The sequence below is a fragment of the Carcharodon carcharias genome, chromosome 3, assembly GCF_017639515.1.
Source record: "Carcharodon carcharias isolate sCarCar2 chromosome 3, sCarCar2.pri, whole genome shotgun sequence".
NCBI classification, from domain to species: Eukaryota; Metazoa; Chordata; class Chondrichthyes; order Lamniformes; family Lamnidae; genus Carcharodon; species Carcharodon carcharias.
Genome location: NC_054469.1, coordinates 3,950,182 through 3,970,091, shown reverse-complemented (window position 1 = coordinate 3,970,091; position 19,910 = coordinate 3,950,182). Strand labels below are relative to the sequence as shown.

General features: G+C 48.9%; 1 protein-coding gene across 2 annotated transcripts in view; it reads left to right on the top strand.

The window, feature by feature from the left end:
- si:ch211-221n20.8 (multiple epidermal growth factor-like domains protein 6) overlaps positions 1-19,910 on the top strand; it is a 105,868-nt gene that overhangs the window by 76,131 nt on the left and 9,827 nt on the right. For both annotated transcript variants that reach the window (XM_041184683.1, XM_041184682.1), the window contains exons 17-19: positions 7,158-7,253; positions 9,361-9,462; positions 16,486-16,591. In XM_041184683.1, coding sequence (XP_041040617.1) covers positions 7,158-7,253; positions 9,361-9,462; positions 16,486-16,591 — 304 coding nt within the window. The remainder of the gene's footprint in view (positions 1-7,157; positions 7,254-9,360; positions 9,463-16,485; positions 16,592-19,910) is intronic.

Sequence of the window (19,910 nt, the reverse complement as noted above, 5' to 3'; positions counted from 1 at the left end):
GATTTTGAGTGGTTCTCTGGTTTTTGATTGGTTCTCTGGTTTTTGATTGGATCTCTGGTTTTTGATTGGTTCTCTGGTTTTTGATTGGTTCTCTGGGTTTTGAATGGTTCTCTGGTTTTTGATTGGATCTCTGGTTTTTGATTGGTTCTCTGGTTTTTGATTGGTTCTCTGGGTTTTGAATGGTTCTCTGGTTTTTGATTGGTTCTCTGGTTTTTGATTAATTCTCTGGTGTTTGATTGGTTCTCTGGTTTTTGATTAATTTTCTGGTTTTTGATTGGTTCTCTGGTTTTTGATTGGTTCTCTGGTTTTTGATTAATTCTCTGGTTTTTGATTGGTTCTCTGGTTTTTGATTAGTTCTCTGGTTTTTGATTGGATCTCTGGTTTTTGATTGGTTCTCTGGTTTTGATTGGTTCTCTGGTTTTTGAATGGTTCTCTGGTTTTTGATTAGTTCTCTGGTTTTTGAATGGTTCTCTGGTTTTTGATTAATTTTCTGGTTTTTGATTGGTTCTCTGGTTTTTGATTAATTTTCTGGTTTTTGATTGGTTCTCTGGTTTTTGAATGGTTCTCTGGTTTTTGATTAATTTTCTGGTTTTTGATTGGTTCTCTGGTTTTTGATTGGTTCTCTGGTTTTTGATTAGTTCTCTGGTTTTTGATTGGTTCTCTGGTTTTTGATTGGTTCTCTGGTTTTTGATTAGTTCTCTGGTTTTTGATTGGTTCTCTGGTTTTTGATTGGTTCTCTGGTTTTTGAATGGTTCTCTGGTTCTCTGGTTTAAAATGGTTCTCTGGTTCTTATATCCAGTAGACTGGATGTTAAATCTTCTCTTTGGTTGGTATTTGGGTGCCGGGCGTCTGCTCATGGTGGAGTGTACAAGTCCAGTCCCTGTCCAGCAGTTGTTTGGCACCCCGAATGGCAGGGGTGATGTGCACACCCTTCCTACCCCAAGCTTGGACTGTGATGTAGTCCAGTGCTTGGACCGGGAATGTTTCCTCATCATCTTGTATACATCTTTCTGACAGAAGTGTGTGTTTGTGATGGGGAGCCCATGTTCAGTGCATTTGCTGAGGAGGGGGCGGGTTACTATTGACATTTGATTCCCCCTCTCCTTTCCCAATGCTGCCCTTCCAGATGGCGTAGTTGTGTCCAATTCTGGCATTGAAATCTCCCAGCCGAAACAACCTGTGTTATTTTGGGATGGCTGTGAGAGCAGAGATTCCAGACCTGCGTGACAGAGCTCTTTGGCTTCATTTGTAGAATCAAGTGTGGCAGCATAAACACTGATAATTGGAGCCCATTTGTGACTAAGCTGAAGGCATAGGACCTATTCATTAATGGCAATTGGAAGCTCTGTACCTATATCTGCAACTCAGTTCTTGACAGCAAACCCATCTCTGTGGATACAATCATCCTCCTGTCCCTCCCTTTCCAGAAAAAAGTGTATCCTCCTCCTTCCTCTCTCAGTTGGCCTTCCACAGATTATTGGGTTTCACTGAGAACAGCAACATCGATGCTATATCTCCAGAAACAGTGGGGTTTCTTTTTTCAGGGCATTCACTGTTTACACTGACCGTAAGGGTGCACACCGTCCAGGTACAAGAAGTCATGTGTTTGTTGCTTGTTTAACCAATTTGTTGGAGTTCTTTGAAGGAGTCACATGTGCTGTGGATAAAGGGGAACCGGTGGATGTGCTGTACTTGGATTTCCAGAAGGCATTTGATAAGGTGCCACATCAAAGGGTATTGTGGAAAATAAAAGCTTATGGTGTAGGGAGTAACATATTGGCATGAATAGAAGATTGGCCAGCTAATAGGAAACAGAGAGTCGGCATAAATGGGTCTTTTTTCCTGATTGGAAGGGTGTAACGAGTGGCGCACCACAGGGATCAGTGCTGGGGCCTCAACATTTTGCAATTTATATAAATGGCTTGGATGAAGGGACCAAAGGTATGGTTGCTAAGTCTGCTGATGACACACAGATAGATAGGAAAGTAAGTTGTGAAGAGGACATAAGATATGTTAAGTGATTGGACAAAGATCTGGCAAAATGCCCATTTTTGCAGGATGAATAAAAAAGAAGCGCATTCACTAAACAGTGAGAGACTGCAGAGCTCTGAGATGCTGAGGGATCTGGGTGTCCCAGTGCATAAATCGTGGAAGGCTAGTAATGCAGGTCCAACAAGTAATTAGGAAAGCTAATAGAATGTTATTGTTTATTGCGGGGGGAAATGAATATAAAAGGAGGGAGGTTAAGCTTCAGTTGTACAGGACGTTGGTGAGACCACGCCTGGTGTGCTGTGTACAGTGCTGGTCTCCTTATTGAAGGAAGGATCTACATGCGTTGGAAGCAATTCAGAGATGTGTAATGATCACAGTCGGTGTTAATTGCCACTCAAACCAAATCCCAGAGGGAAACTTGGCTCACAGTCCATAATCTTTTTTCTGTATTCTGAAAATGAGAAGAAAACATACGGATCTCAGCAGCAAGAAGTCCAGTTTTACTTTTAATTTTTAAAATCCCAGAAGTTTTATTAGCAAAATAAAAGAAAACTTAAGCACACAAGATTGCAGTTACACAATTAAACTTAGTCTTACTAAACATTCCCCCAAAAGACTCCCTACTTGGTCAGACCTTCCAGGCAACACTCCCTTATAGATGTTTAACTATAAAAAATCCAGTAATATTACCCTAGGCAAACTGCTGCAGCTTTAATAAAGGCGTACCACACAACCTCTTAAATGCTCTTCCAATTTACTGTGGAAATCTAAGACTTCAGAACAAGACTACTTTTTGCAGCCCAAGATTTTTTTGACTTGATTGGATGGCTGATTCAAACTGCATCTTCTCCCACCCTGGAGCTGTTTCCAGGAAATCCTCCTCACACAGCCAAACACTACCCCCGAGCTCTCCTCAGTCACTCTAAAATACCCTTTTCCCACTTTCATCTCAGGTTCCATTGTTCTCACACCTCCTTGAAACTCAAATTCTTCCAGATATAAAATCTTTAATGTTTCTATTTTGTCTCTGCTTTCAGGCCAAGAAAATATAACATACCCTCTTTTGTTCACCCATGGAACTCCTGTAAAATGCAAAAATGTTTCTCATCACCTCTGACTCTCCTTTGACATTCAAACGAATGCTCAATTTATCTAAAACTGCAAATGTTAGGTCTAACCTATTCACTTGTACCTCAACTTCCCCCCCCCCATAATATCTTATTACAATTGCACAAATCTAACACCTCTATCCTTCCATTACCTATCTATAGTAACCTTTCCCCAGCTTAACTAAATCACTAACTCACTTAAACACACACACACACACATATATATATACACAAACACACAAACACACACACGCACACACACATATATATATATACACAAACACACAAACACACACACACACATATATATATACACAAACACACAAACACACACACACGCACACACGCATATATATATATATATACACACAAACACACACACATGCACACACACACAAATATATATATATACACACACACACGTACATATCTATATATACAAACACACACACGCAAATATATACACACACTTCTTCACAGAATAGTACAATATTCCCCCCAAAAATTTTAAAAATTACATTCTCACAGAATGTTTACTAAACTAAATACCAGATATGGGCAGTTTGTCTTATGGGGATTATGAGGAAAGGCTGGACAGGTTAGGCTTGTTTCCACTGGAGTTTCGAAGAGTAAGAGGTGACTTGATTGAAACATATAAGATCCTAAGGGGTCTGGACAGGGTGGATGTGGGGAGGATGTTTCCTCTTGTGGGAGAATCTAGAACTAGGGGTCACTGTTTAAAAATAAAGGGTCTCTCATTTAAGACAGAAATGAGGAGAAAAATTTTCTCAGAGGGTTGTGAGTCTTTGGAACTCTCTTCCTCAAAAAGCGGTGGGAGCAGAGACTTTGAATATTTTTAAGGCTGAGCTAGATAGATTCTTGATTAACAAGGGGGTGAAAGGTTATCGGGGTGGGGAGGAATGTGGAGTGGAGGTTACATTCAGATCAGTCATGATCTTACTGAATGGCAGAGCAGGCTCGAGGGGCCGAGTGGCCTACTCCTGCTCCTAACTCGTATATTCGTGTGTTGTGTTTTCGACTGTAAGGATGAGTGATCCCACCAGGTATGCGTATCCGTTCAGGGAAGTTTGGGACACCTTTTCTAGCCCCTTTCTCAAGTTAGGTAAGCAGAGTGGAGCCTGATTAAGGATGCTGCTGTCAGGGAGCTGCTCCTGGCCCAAGTCCAAGAGCTCAGAGGCGATCAGGCATCCACTGCTGACTGGAGAATTCCAGGTTCACAGCCCTGTTTCATCAATCCATCGCCGCAGGGATTTTCAGTGTCCGTAGCAGAGGCCTACACATGCCATCTTGTAACGTGAGGACAGTTGACAACCACACATTATTAATGGGTTGGCAATTTTTACCCAATGGCACAGGGGCAAGCCAGGACAACTGGAGAGTGTCACATCCCACTGCAGCCTTCATCTAACTCCCCAGCCATTGATGATACGGGGTAGACCATTTAGGACTGAGATGAGGAGAAATGTCTTCACCCAGAGAGTGGTGAGGCTGTGGAATTTGTTACCACAGAAAGTAGTTGAGACCAAAACATTGTATGTTTTCAAGATGTGTTAGATATAGCTCTTGGGGTGAAAGGGATCAAAGGATATGGGGAGAAAGCGGGAGCAGGCTATTGAGTTGGATGATCAGCCAGGATCATAATGAATGGCGGAGCAGGCTCGAAGGGCCGAATGGCCTACTCCTAATTTCTATGTTTCTATGTGCATATGTGGCTCATTCATCTGTCTGCCTTGCCATTGAGGATTTGAAGTGTGTGTTTGAATTGAGGTTCGTCCCTCCAGATGCACCCAGACCCTCGTAGCGGGCTCACCTCATGCAGGTTTTAGCTGGGAAAGACAGCAAGCCCATCTCCCTGGGATTCGAGGGTCAGGGCTGATGGGACAGGACTGCACAGCACAGCCCCAGTCCAAAGTGCAGTCACTGTCGCAATGTAGGAAAGGGTGACTGCTGATTTGCACTCAACAAGCTCCCAGGTCGTCTGCCTCAATGATGTTGATTGTGGGATAGAAAATGGTGTAGGTCAATGGGCAGATCTCCTCTTTTCTCCTTCAAAACAGTGCCATGGAACCCCTTAGGTCCACCCGGGAGAGTAGATAAGGCCTCAGTTAAATATGACCATAAGACGTAGGAGCGGAAGTAGGCCATTCGGCCCATCGAAATGTTTCATCCAATATACAGGACCTGTGACACTGCAGCACTCACTCAACCCTTGACCCTGGAGTGGGACTGGAAGCCATGACTTTTTGACTCTGAGGCAAGAATACCACCAACTGAGCCAGAGCCTCAGGTGATAGGACAGTTCAGTAACAAGGATACAGATTTAAGGTAATTGGCAAAAAAACCAAGGGGCAGATGAGGGGAAAATGTTACCTTGTGAGTTGTGAGGCTATTTGGAGAATACAAGGATAGGAGAGGAAATTAGTGAAGGACTGACCATTGTTCAATCGATGACATTGAATCGAGGCAAACTGACAATAAGAGCTGAGAGGAACAAAACAATTCTCATTTTCTCCAGAGCTCCAGATCCCTCATCTTTGAACCTCGTTCTCCAATAACATTGACATCATCAATTACCCAATATCTAATCAGTAATAATGTGTTGTTGCTCTGCCATACTCTGTATTGAACAGTAATAACGTGGAGTACTCGGTCACACTGTAGTGAACAGTAATAACGTGGAGTACTCTGTCACGCTGTAGTGAACAGTAATAACATAAGAGTACTCAGTCACACTGCAGTGAACAGTAATAACATGGAGTACTCAGTCACACTGCAGTGAACAGTAATAACATGGAGTACTCTGTCACACTGTAGTGAACAGTAATAACATGGAGTACTCAGTCACACTGCAGTGAACAGTAATAACATGGAGTACTCTGTCACACTGTAGTGAACAGTAATAACATGGAGTACTCTGTCACACTGTAGTGAACAGTAATAACGTGGAGTACTCTGTCACACTGTAGTGAACAGTAATAACGTGGAGTACTCTGTCACACTGTAGTGAACAGTAATAACGTGGAGTACTCTGTCACACTGTAGTGAACAGTAATAACGTGGAGTACTCTGTCACACTGTAGTGAACAGTAATAACGTGGAGTACCCTGACACACTGTAGTGAACAGTAATAACGTGGAGTACCCTGACAAACTGTAGTGAACAGTAATAACGTGGAGTACCCTGACACAATGTAGTGAACAGTAATAACATAAGAGTACTCGGTCACACTGTAGTGAACAGTAATAACATGGAGTACTCTGTCACACTGTAGTGAACAGTAATAACGTGGAGTACTCTGTCACACTGTAGTGAACAGTAATAACGTGGAGTACTCTGTCACACTGTAGTGAACAGTAATAACGTGGAGTACCCTGACACACTGTAGTGAACAGTAATAACGTGGAGTACCCTGACAAACTGTAGTGAACAGTAATAACGTGGAGTACCCTGACACAATGTAGTGAACAGTAATAACATAAGAGTACTCGGTCACACTGTAGTGAACAGTAATAACATAAGAGCACTCTGTCACACTGTAGTGAACAGTAATAACGTGGAGTACCCTGACACAATGTAGTGAACAGTAATAACATAAGAGTACTCGGTCACACTGTAGTGAACAGTAATAACATGGAGCACTCTGTCACACTGTAGTGAACAGTAATAACATGGAGCACTCTGTCACACTGTAGTGAACAGTAATAACGTGGAGCACTCTGTCACACTGTAGTGAACAGTAATAACGTGGAGTACCCTGACACACTGTAGTGAACAGTAATAACGTGGAGTACCCTGACACACTGTAGTGAACAGTAATAACATAAGAGTACTCGGTCACACTGTAGTGAACAGTAATAATGTGGAGTAATCTGTCAAGCTGTAGTGAACAATAATAACATGGGGTACTCTGCCACACTGTAGTGAACAGTAGTAATGTAGAGTACTCTGTCATACTCTAATGAAAAGTAATAATGTGATGTTATTCTGTCACACTCTGTATCCCAGCAGTAATCATGTGGTGTTGCTCTGTTACAGCTACGTGCACTCCACCCTGTCTAAACCAAGGAAAGTGCATCGATGTCAACAAGTGCTTCTGTCCCAGAGGTTGGCAGGGAGCTCGCTGCCAAATCGGTAAATAATCAATAAAATAATAATGTTCCAGAAATACTCTGGCACACTCTGCTGGTGGGTCATGTAGAGTCTGTTTCTCTGGTTTTGTGATTTGTGAGGTGTAGTTGAGTTGTGAGCCTCCAAGAGACAGGGAGAAACAGACTGACAGAGAGAGAGGGAGACACAGAAAGAAACAGTGAGAGACTGACAGAGATAGAGACACACAGAAAGAAACAGTAAGAGACTGACAGAGAGAGGGAGACACAGAAAGAGACAGTGAGAGAAAGACAGAGAGAGGGAGGGAGACACAGAAAGAAACAGTAAGAGACTGACAGAGAGAGGGAGACACAGAAAGAAACAGTAAGAGACTGACAGAGAGAGGGAGACACAGAAAGAGACAGTAAGAGACTGACAGAGAGAGGGAGACACAGAAAAAGACAGTAAGAGACTGACAGAGAGTGAGCCAGGTGAGATGGAAAGATAAAGAGAGAGAGGAAAGAGGAGACTCATGTTTTGAAATGAGAGTTAAATAGGGAAGACATAATGGAAGATACAGAGGATAGAGTGATATGCTGGAGAAGAACAGTTGCAAAGAAAGGGAGGGAGATTGTTATGATCTGGAATGTGTTGCCTGAAAGGGCGGTGGAAGCAGATTCAATGATAAATTTCAAAAGGGATTTGGGTAAATAGTTGAACAGGAATTTCTGGGGCAAGTTAAGGGGCGTGGTATTAGACAGCTCTATCACAGAGCAGGCACTGGCATGATTGGCTGTGATTCTACAGACGGAGAGTGGGACATGAGGAGGAAGGGAAAGAGAGGGATGGACAGATCAGGATACAGAAAAAGAAATGGTCAGAAAGAGATAGACGGAAACATATTTCAGGCCTTCAGGAAGTTCCATTGTGCTTTACAGACCGTGATGTATTTTTGAAGTGTAGTCACTGTTGTAGTGAAGGAAATGGAGCAGCCAATTTGCATACAGCAAGTTCCCACCAGCAGCTAATGAATGGATGACCGTTAATCTGTTTTAGTGATGTAGGTTGAAGGATAAATATTGATTAGGACACCAAAGAAACTTCCCTGCTCTTCAAAATAGTGGCTGAGGAAACTATTCTTACCAACTAGGAGGCCAAACCAGAACTTGGCTTAATGTCTCATCTGAAAGATGTACCTCTGACAGCGCTATTCAGTACTGAGGGTCCAACAGTGCAGCACTCCCCCAGTGCTGCCCCTCTGACAGTGAGTTCCTCCCTCAATACTAACCCTCTGACAGTGCAGCACTCCCTCAGTACTGCCCCTCTGACAGTGCAGCACTCCCTCAGTACTGACCCTCTGACAGTGCAGCACTCCCTCAGTACTGACCCTCTGACAGTGCAGCACTCCCTCAGTACTGACCCTCTGACAGTGCAGCACTCCCTCAGTACTGACCCTCTGACAGTGCAGCACTCCCTCAGTACTGACCCTCTGACAGTGCAGCACTCCCTCAGTACTGACCCTCTGACAGTGCGGCACTCCCTCAGTACTGACCCTCTGACAGTGCAGCACTCCCTCAGTACTGACCCTCTGACAGTGCAGCACTCCCTCAGTACTGACCCTCTGACAGTGCAGCACTCCCTCAGTACTGACCCTCTGACAGTGCAGCACTCCCTCAGTACTGACCCTCCGACAGTACAGCGCTCCCTCTGTAATGACCCTCTGACAGTGCAGCACTCCCTCAGTACTGACCCTCTGACAGTGCAGCACTCCCTCAGTACTGACCCTCTGACAGTGCAGCACTCCCTCAGTACTGACCCTCTGACAGTGCAGCACTCCCTCAGTACTGACCCTCCGACAGTGCAGCACTCTCTCAGTACTGACCCTCTGACAGTGCAGCACTCCCTCAGTACTGACCCTCTGACAGTGCAGCACTCCCTCAGTACTGACCCTCTGACAGTGCAGCACTCCTCAGTACTGACCCTCTGACAGTGCAGCACCCCCTCAGGACTGACCCTCTGACAGTGCAGCACTCCCTCAGTACTGACCCTCTGACAGTGCAGCACTCCCTCAGGACTGACTCTCTGACAGATTATCACAGGGATTAGTCACCATAATTTTGTGCTGGAATCATTACCATGTGTTTCTCTACAGAGCCGGTTGCCTGTAATCCAAAATGTAAAAATGGAGGCACCTGTGTTGGATACAATAAATGCAAATGTCGCAGTCATTTCACAGGAAGGAGCTGCCAAACAGGTGAGAAACCCCACAATCCCATATCGCACCCCTCCTGTTTTTGAAATTCTTTCCTGGGCTGTGGACATCTGACAAGACCAGCATTTGTTGCCCATCCCTAATTGCCCTTGAACTGAGTGACTTGCTCGGCCATTTCAGGCAGTTAAAAGTCAACCATGTTGCTGTGGGTCTGGAGTCACATGTAGGCCAGACCAGGTAAGGACAGCAGATTTCCTTCCCTTAAGGACATTAATGACCCAGATGGGATTCTACGACAATCGATGACAGTTTCATTATTTCCATAACCAAGACTGAGAACCAGATTTTCGTCATGATGGAGAGTCTCTTGAAGTGGCAAAAATGGCGGAAGCGGCCAACGATTGTAAGTTTACCCCCGAACACAGCATTTCCCATATTCGTGGAGGTGGGAATAGGGAGGGGCATGTTTCGCTAATGCTTGGTTTACAGAGACAGCTGGCCACTTATATCATCAGCTGCCTCCACTCAAGTGGGATTTTGATAGGTCAGGAGTGTAAAACCCAAAGTGTGCCGATTCGATCAGGTAAGAGCAGGTCTGAACTTTGTGGATTTGTTTGGATAACCAGGGGTACCCCTTTGGATCTGGTCCTAGGACACCTTTGGTGGAGAGGTCAAGCGCCCTTTGGGGTAAGTGAGGTGCTCTTTGGAATTGTTAAAAGTAGGCATCAATGTGCGTAAAAAGTGCATGAACTTATTACTGTCAATCTCATTAAAACTGTCAAAAGAGATATCAAAATCAACAGTCAAAACTGTCAAAGCGAGCTGTCAAGCTGTCAAGGCATTTAAAAGTCCTGCCCTGTAAATCTTTGAAAAGAATTGGGTGGAATGTTGAAAAAAAGATTGCTTGCTATTTCACTCTGTCTGTTGACATAAGCCTAAGGATTTCTATTACTGGATTACTGCTGCATGATTGATTTCATAACCATCTATTATCACAGTAGGGTGCCTACAGTTTCACATTTTGATTGACAGTTATAAGTGGGCCTGGCCTTTGAAGTGCGAATTCCAATATTTGTTGTTACAAGGGATTATGCACTTGAAAGAAATGTTTGTTGTTATAAGGCTTTATTTAGTTGAAGCACAAATATCTATGGCTTTCTTAAGAGAATCTAGAACTGGCGCCATTATTTAAAATCAATGAGTCGCCCATTTAGGACAGAAAGGGGAAGAAATTATTTTCTCTCAGAGTGTTTTGAGTCTTTGGAACTCTTTTCCTCAAAAGACAGTGGAAGCAGAGTGTTTGAATAAGCTTAAGGCAGAGCTAGCTAGATTCCTGATAAGCAAGGAGGTGAAAGGTTATCTGGGATAAGTGCGAATGTGGAGTCGAGGTTACAATCAAGTCAGCTATGATGTTATTGAACTGTGGAGCAGGCTCGATGGGCTGAGTGGCCTACTCCTGCTCCTGATTTGTACATTCATTTAACACAGAGAGAGTGAGACTGAGGGAGACTGTGAGAGAGAGCGAGCGAGCAAGGGAGAGAGATATATAGAGAGAGACAGAAACAGAGCAGGAATGGAGACAGAAAGAGAGAGAGTCGAAGAGAGACACACAGATCTAGGGCTGGATTTTCCACTCCCTCACCGGCAGGTTAGGTGGGGAGGCTTGTGAAATGCAGTGAATGGGCTGCCCACCACTGAGCCAACACCCCTAACCTGTCACAAATTCCCCACACATTGGCTGGCAACACGCCCTTGGACCCCCATTGAGGCCTTTGTATGTCCAATGAATGGCCACTCATGGGCCTCACCCCACCTCCACCACTATTTTACCCAGGGCAGGGGGAGGCTCACAACAGTCAGGAAGTCCAGCAGCTGATAGAGACCAATGGCCTCCACCACTTCATATCTCCTTTCCTAGGTTTGCTGTCTGAGGAGGCAGTGGGATAACCATTGATCTGGGATGTGGGGTTGGGAGTAAGAGGAGCATGTGGATAACAGTTTAGGAGGGTGCAGGGGTGAGGAGGTATGAGGGATAGCGAAGGCTATATGGTAGGGTAGGGTTAAGGTAATATGGGCAGGGTGATGGTATAGGGAGTTGCGGGTATGTGGGGTTGAGGCTATGAGGATATGGAGAAGGCTTTGGGCCATTGATGGGTATGTGGGATGGGGGTAGTGGGCATGCTTCATTAACTTTATTCTTTTGCTGGCTGGGCCCAGCATTTATTGCCCATCCCTAGTTGCCCTTGAGAAGGTGGTGGTGAGCTGCCTTCTTGAGCCGCTGCAGTCCATGTGGTGTAGGTACACCCACAGTGCTGTTAGGGAGGGAGTTCCAGGATTTTGACCCAGTGACAGTGAAGGAACAGCGATATGTTTCCAAGTCAGGATGGTGAGTGACTTGGAGGGGAACTTCCTGGTGACGGTGTTCCCATCTATCTGCTGCCCTTGTCCATCTAGATGGTAGTGGTCGTGGGTTTGGAAGGTGCTGTCTAAGGAGCCTTGGTGAGTTCCTGCAGTGCATCTTGTAGATGGTACACACACTGCTGCTACTGTGTGTCGGAGTGGAGGGAGTGAATGTTTGTGGATGGGGTGCCAATCAGCGGGCTGCTTTGTCCTGGATGGTGTTGAGCTTCTTGAGTGTTGTGGGAGCTGCACTCATCCAGGCAAGTGGAGAGTGTTCCATCACACTCCTGACTTGTGCCTTGTAGATGGTGGACAGGCTTTGGGGAGGCAGGAGGTGAGTTACTCGTCACAGGATTCTTAGTCTCTGACCTGCTGTTGTAACCACAGTATTTATATGGCTAGTCTAGTTCAGTTTCTGGTCAATGGTAACCCCCAGGATGTTGATGGTGGGGGATTCAGTGATAGTAATGCCATTGAACATCAAGGGGCGATGGTTGGATTCTCTCTTGTTGGAGATGGTCATTGCCTGACACTTGTGTGGTGTGAATGTTACTTGCCACTTGTCAGCCCAAGTCTGGATATTGTCCAGGTCTTGCTGCATTTGGACATGGACTGCTTCAGTATCTGAGGAGTCAAAAATGGTGCTGAACATTGTGCAATCATCAGCGAACATCCCCACTTCTGACCTTATGATAGAAGGAAGGTCATTGATGAAGCAGCTGAAGATGGTTGGGTCGAGGACACTACCCTGAGGAACTCCTGCAGTGATGTCCTGGAGCTGAGATGACTGACCTCCAACAACCACAACCATCTTCCTTTGTGCTGGGTATGACTCCACCCAGCGGAGAGTTTTCCCCCTGATTCCCATTGACTCCAGTTTTGCTAGGGCTCCTTGATACCACACTCGGTCAAATGCTGCCTTGATGTCAAGGGCAGTCACTCTCACCTCACCTCAGGAGTTCAGCTCTTTTGTCCATGTTTGAACCAAGGCTGTAATGAGGTCAGGAGCTGAGTGGCCCTGGCGGAACCCAAATTGGGGCGTCAGTGATCAGATTATTGCTAAGTAAGTGCCACTTGATAGCACTGCTGATGACCCCTTCTATTGCTTTACTGATGATGGAGAGTAGACTGATGGGGCTGCGATTGGCCGGGTTGAATTTGTCCTGCTTTTTGTGTACAGGACATACCTGGGCAATTTTCCACATAGCCGGGTAGTTGCCAGTGTTGTAGCTGTACTGGAACAGCTTGGCTAGGGTTACAGCAAGTTCTGGAGCACAAGTCTTCAGTACTATTGCCAGAACTTTGTCAGTGCTCATAGCCTTTGCAGTATCCAGTGCCTTCATCCATTTCTTGATATCATGTGGAGTGAATCAAATTAGCTGAACACTGGCATCTGTGATGCTGGGGACCTCTGGAGGAGGCTGAGAAGGATCATCCACTCGGCACTTCTGGCTGAAGATTGTAGCAAATGCTTCAGCCTTATGTTTTGCACTGATGTGCTGAGCTCCTCCATCACTGAGGATGGGGATATTTGTGGAGCCTCCTCCTCCAGTGAGTTGTTTAATTGTCCACCACCATTCATGACTGGATGTGGCAGGACTGCAGAGCTTAGATCTGATCCATTGGTTGTGGGATCGCTTAGCTCTGTCTATCACTTGCTGCTTATGCAGTTTGGCACACAAATAGCCCTGTGTTATAGCTTCACCAGGTTGGCACCTCATTTTTAGGTATGCCTGGTGCTGCTCCTGACATGGCCTCTTCACTGAACCAGGGTTGATCCCCTGGTTTGATGGTAATGGTAGAGTGGGAGATATGCCAGGCCATGAGGTTACAGATTGTGTTCGAGTACAATTCTGCTGCTGCTGATGGCCCACAGCACCTCATGGATGCCTAGTCTTGATCTAGATCTGTTCAAAATCTATCCTATTTAGGAAGTTGGTAGTGCCACACAATATGATGGAGGGTATTCTTAATGTGAATGCTATCTCTATTGACCTATCCCTCAACCTAATTTTCCATTTCATTTTAGCTAGCTGCACTTTCATGCCCTCATAATTGCCCTTATTTATGTTTAAAGCACTAGTCTTCGACCCACTCCTCTCTCCCTCAAACTGAATGCAAAATTTAATCATATTGTGATCGTTGCTATCCAGGGGTGGCTTCACCATGAGGTCATTAATTAATCCTAACTCATTGCTCAACATCACGGCTAGCATAGCCTGCTCTCACGTAGTGACCAGAACATGCTGTTCTAAGAAGATACCCTGAAAGCAATCTATGAACTCCTCATCTAAGCTACCTTTGCCCATTTGATTTTTCCGGTCTATATGTCAACTAAAATCCCCTATGATTATCGCTGTATCTTTCTGACAAGCTCCCATTACTCCTCCTGTTATCCTCTGTCCTACCATATGGTTACTGTTAGGGGGCAATATTCATTGTGGCCTATAGAAGGCTCAGGGGGTAATTTAAAAAGCAAAGAGAGAGTAGGAGGGAAGGGACTGGCAGATTACATAAAACGGAGTCCAAAAGCCTTTTATAGACAGCTAAATAGTGAAACGGTGCTAAAAGGATTGGGTGGATCCGGTTATAGACGTAAAAATGGATTTAATCGTGGAGACAGAGGGATCAAGAGAACACTTTGCATCTGTCTTTATCAAGGAAGAAGATGCTACCCAGGCCATGGTGTAAGAGGATGATGTTCAGCCACTTGAAGAGTTTAAAACTGATAAGGAGAAGATACTGGATAGGCTGTCTGTGGCTGTTGATAAGTTGATAGGACACAGGGACTGAATGAGGAGCATCCAGGAATACTGGGGGAAGTGAGAGTGGAAATTATGGAGACACTGGTCATAATTTTCCAGACTTCCATAGGCTCAGGGGTAGTCCAGAGGACTGGACAATTGCAAATTGTTGCACCATTGTTCAAAAAAAGGGTATAACGCTAAGCCCAGCAACTACAGCCACACAGTTTGACCTCGGTGGCGGGGGTAAAAGAATAGAAACAGTAATTTGGGAGAAAGTTAATACTCACTTGGGGCAAATGTAGGTTAATTAAGGAAAGCCAGCATGAATTTGTAATGGACAAATTGTGTTTAACTAACTGGCTGGAGTTTTTTGATGAGGTAACAGAGAGGGTTGATGAGGGCAATGCTGTTGGTGTGGTGTACATGGACCTCCAAAAGGCATTTGATCCAGTACTGCACACAGCCTTGTGAATCACGTTGGAATAAAAGGGGCAGTAGCAACATGGATATGAAATTGTCTGAGTGACAGGAAACAGAGAGTAGTGGTTAAAGGATGTTTCTCAGACTGGAAGAGTTTAAAATTGATAAGGAGAAGGTATTGGATAGTCTGTCTGTAGTTGTTGGTAAGTTGATAGCACACAGGGACTGAACGAGATGCATCCAAGAATACTGGGGGAAGTGAGAGTGGAAATTATGGAGACACTGGTCATAATTTTCCAGACTTCCATAGGCTCAGGGGTAGTCCAGAGGACTGGACAATTGCAAATTGTTGCACCATTGATCAAAAAAAGGTATAAAGATAAGCCCAGCTGGAGATCCCCAGGGATTGGTGTTAGGACCTCTTCACAGCCAGGGATATATTAATGACCTTGGCGCAGAGGGCATAATTTCAAAACTTGAGGATGATAGGAAACTTGGAAGCATTGTGAACCATGAGGAGGATAGTTTGGAACTTCAAATGAATATAAATGAACACAGGTGGGATAGGCAGATGAAATTTAATGCTGGGAAGTGTGAAGAATTCTGATAGGAATAATTCCGAGAGACAATATGAAATAAAGGGGACAATTCTAAAGGGAGTGCAGGAGCAGAGGGACCTGAGTGTATATGTTCATAAATCATTGAAGTTGGCAGGACAGGTTAAGAGCATGGTTAGTAAAGCAGACAGTACCCTAGGCTTTATTAATTGCAGTGTAGAGTACAAGAGCAAGGAGACTATGTTAAGCTTGTATAAAACACTAGTTTGGCCTTGGCTGGAGTATTACATCCAGTTCCGGGCATCACACTTTAGGAAGGATGTGAAGACATTGGAGAGAGTTCAGAAAAGATTCATGAGAATGATTCCAGAGATAAGGAACTTCAGTTGCATAGAAAAGTTGGGACTGTTTCTCTTGGGGAGGAGAAGGCTGAAAGGAGATTTGTTAGAGGTGTTCAAAATCGTGAGGGGCCTGGGCAGGGTAGAAAGGGAGAAACTGTTCCCATTGGTGGGAGGACTGAGAACCAGAGACCATATATTTTGTAACTGGCAAAGGTAATTGGTGAAAGAAGCAACAGTGACATTGAGGAGACAGTGAGTGGTTAGGATCTGGAATGCACTGTCTGAGAGTGTGGTGGAGACAGGGTCAATCGAGTGATTAGGATCTGGAATGCACTGTCTGAGAGTGTGGTGGAGACAGGGTCAATCGGGTGGTTAGGATCTGGAATGCAATGTCTGAGAGTGTGGTGGAGACAGGATCAATCGAAGCGTTCAGGAAGAAATCGGATTATTATCTGTAAAAGAAATGTTTGCAGGGTGACAGGGAGAGGGCAGGGGAGTGGCACTAGGTGGTCTGCTCCTTTAATGGGACAGTAGATACTCATCTGGCTGAATGGCCTCCTGTGCTGTAACAATGCCATAATTCTGTGGTTGTATCTCCAGCTGTGATTGCTCCCTGTGTTCCTCTCTGCCAACATGGAGCCACCTGTCGACAGTTTAATAAGTGTCAATGTCCAGAGGGGACGGCTGGAAATCGTTGTGAGAAACTGTGAGTACCAAAAGCAAACAACACACCCCCTCACACCCTCCCCACCACCCCCCCCACCGCTTTAACGCATCAGGGGATGGGACTGGATCAGGTGGGGTTCTGGGTGTCTCTGAGTCTGGGTGTGTGGGGGGTGGGTGTGTGGGGGTGGGTGTGTGAGGGGTGGGTGTGTGGGAATTGGGTGTGTGGAGGGTGGGTGTGTGGAGGGTGGGTGTGTGGAGGGTGGGTGTGTGGGGGGTGGGTGTGTGGGGGGTGGGTGTGTGGAGGGTGGGTGTGTGAGGGGTGGGTGTGTGGAGGGTGGGTGTGTGGGGGGTGTGTGTGTGGGGGGTGGGTGTGTGGAGGGTGGGTGTGTGAGGGGTGAGTGTGTGAGGGGTGAGTGTGTGGGGGGTGAGTGTGTGAGGGGTGAGTGTGTGGGGGGTGGGTGTGTGGGGGGTGAGTGTGTGGGGTGGGAGTGTGTGAGGGGAGAGTGTGTGTGGGGGGGTGAGTGTGTGGAGGGTGGGTGTGTGGGGGGTGGGTGTGTGGGGGGTGGGGGGTGGGTGTGTGGAGGGTGGGTGTGTGGGGGGTGGGTGTGTGGGGGGTGGGTGTGTGGGGGGTGGGGGGTGGGTGTGTGGGGGGTGGGTGTGTGGAGGGTGGGTGTGTGGGGGGTGGGTGTGTGAGGGGTGGGTGTGTGGGGGGTGGGGGGTGGGTGTGTGGAGTGCGGGTGTGTGGGGGGTGGGTGTGTGAGGGGTGGGTGTGTGGGGGGTGGGGGGTGGGTGTGTGGAGTGCGGGTGTGTGAGGGGTGGGTGTGTGAGGGGTGGGTGTGTGGGGGGTGGGTGTGTGAGGGGTGGGTGTGTGAGGGGTGGGTGTGTGGGGGGTGGGGGGTGGGTGTGTGGAGTGCGGGTGTGTGAGGGGTGGGTGTGTGAGGGGTGGGTGTGTGGAGGGTGGGTGTGTGAGGGGTGGGGGGTGGGTGTGTGGAGTGCGGGTGTGTGAGGGGTGGGTGTGTGGGGGGTGGGTGTGTGGAGGGTGGGTGTGTGGGGGGTGGGGGGTGGGTGTGTGGAGTGCGGGTGTGTGAGGGGTGGGTGTGTGGGGGGTGGGTGTGTGGAGGGTGGGTGTGTGGAGGGTGGGTGTGTGAGGGGTGGGTGTGTGGGGGGTGGGTGTGTGGGGGGTGGGTGTGTGGAGTGCGGGTGTGTGGAGGGTGGGTGTGTGGAGGGTGGGTGTGTGGGGGGTGGGTGTGTGAGGGGTGGGTGTGTGGGGGGTGGGGGGGTGGGTGTGTGGGGGGTGGGTGTGTGGGGGGTGGGTGTGTGGGGGGTGGGGGGTGGGTGTGTGGAGGGTGGGTGTGTGGGGGGTGGGTGTGTGAGGGGTGGGTGTGTGGAGGGTGGGTGTGTGGGGGGTGGGTGTGTGGGGGGTGGGTGTGTGGAGGGTGGGTGTGTGAGGGGTGGGTGTGTGGGGGGTGGGGGGTGGGTGTGTGGAGTGCGGGTGTGTGGGGGGTGGGTGTGTGAGGGGTGGGTGTGTGAGGGGTGGGTGTGTGGGGGGTGGGTGTGTGGAGGGTGGGTGTGTGGAGGGTGGGTGTGTGAGGGGTGGGTGTGTGAGGGGTGGGTGTGTGGAGGGTGGGAGGTGGGTGTGTGAGGGGTGGGTGTGTGGAGGGTGGGTGTGTGGAGGGTGGGTGTGTGAGGATTGGGTGTGTGAGGGGTGGGTGTGTGGGGGGTGGGAGGTGGGTGTGTGGGGGTGGAGGGTGGGTATGTGAGGGGTGGGTGTGTGGGGGGTGGGGGGTGGGTGTGTGGGGGGTGGGTGTGTGGAGGGTGGGTGTGTGAGGGGTGGGTGTGTGAGGGGTGGGTGTGTGGGGGGTGGGAGGTGGGTGTGTGGGGGGTGGGAGGTGGGTGTGTGGGGGTGGAGGGTGGGTGTGTGAGGTGTGGGTGTGTGGGGGGTGGGTGTGTGTGAGGGGCGGGTGTGTGAGGGGTGGGTGTGTGGAGGGTGGGAGGTGGGTGTGTGAGGGGTGGGTGTGTGGAGGGTGGGTGTGTGGAGGGTGGGTGTGTGGGGGGTGGGAGGTGGGGGTGGGTGTGTGGGGGGTGGGTGTGTGAGGGGTGGGTGTGTGGGAGGTGGGGGTGGGTGTGTGAGGGGTGGGTGTGTGAGGGGTGGGTGTGTGAGGGGTGGGTGTGTGTGAGGGGCGGGTGTGTGAGGGGTGGGTGTGTGGAGGGTGGGTGTGTGGAGGGTGGGAGGTGGGTGTGTGAGGGGTGGGTGTGTGTGAGGGGCGGGTGTGTGAGGGGTGGGTGTGTGGAGGGTGGGTGTGTGGAGGGTGGGTGTGTGGAGGGTGGGAGGTGGGGGTGGGTGTGTGAGGGGTGGGTGTGTGGAGGGTGGGTGTGTGGAGGGTGGGAGGTGGGGGTGTGAGGGTTGGGTGTGTGAGGGTGGGGGTGTGAGGGGTGGGTGTGTGGGGGGTGGGGGGTGGGTGTGTGGGGGGTGGGTGTGTGAGGGGTGGGTGTGTGGGGGGTGGGGGGTGGGTGTGTGGGGGGTGGGTGTGTGGGGGGTGGGGGGTGGGTGTGTGGAGGGTGGGTGTGTGAGGGTGGGTGTGTGAGGGGTGGGTGTGTGGGGGGTGGGGGGCGGGTGTGTGGAGGGTGGGTGTGTGGAGGGTGGGTGTGTGGAGGGTGGGTGTGTGAGGGGTGGGTGTGTGAGGGGTGGGTGTGTGAGGGGTGGGTGTGTGGAGTGCGGGTGTGTGGAGGGTGGGTGTGTGAGGGGTGGGTGTGTGAGGGGTGGGTGTGTGAGGGGTGGGTGTGTGAGGGGTGGGTGTGTGGAGGGTGGGTGTGTGAGGGGTGGGTGTGTGAGGGGTGGGTGTGTGAGGGGTGGGTGTGTGGGGGGCGGGTGTGTGGGGGGCGGGTGTGTGAGGGGTGGGGGGTGGGTGTGTGGGGGGTGGGTGTGTGAGGGGTGGGTGTGTGGGGGGTGGGGGGTGGGTGTGTGGGGGGTGGGTGTGTGAGGGGTGGGTGTGTGGAGGGTGGGTGTGTGAGGGGTGGGTGTGTGGGGGGTGGGGGGTGGGTGTGTGGAGGGTGGGTGTGTGGGGGGTGGGTGTGTGGGGGGTGGGGGGTGGGTGTGTGGAGGGTGGGTGTGTGGGGGGTGGGGGGTGGGTGTGTGGAGGGTGGGTGTGTGAGGGGTGGGTGTGTGGGGGGTGGGGGGTGGGTGTGTGGAGGGTGGGTGTGTGGGGGGTGGGTGTGTGGGGGGTGGGGGGTGGGTGTGTGGAGGGTGGGTGTGTGGGGGGTGGGTGTGTGGGGGGTGGGGGGTGGGTGTGTGGAGGGTGGGTGTGTGGGGGGTGGGAGGTGGGTGTGTGGGGGTGGAGGGTGGGTATGTGAGGGGTGGG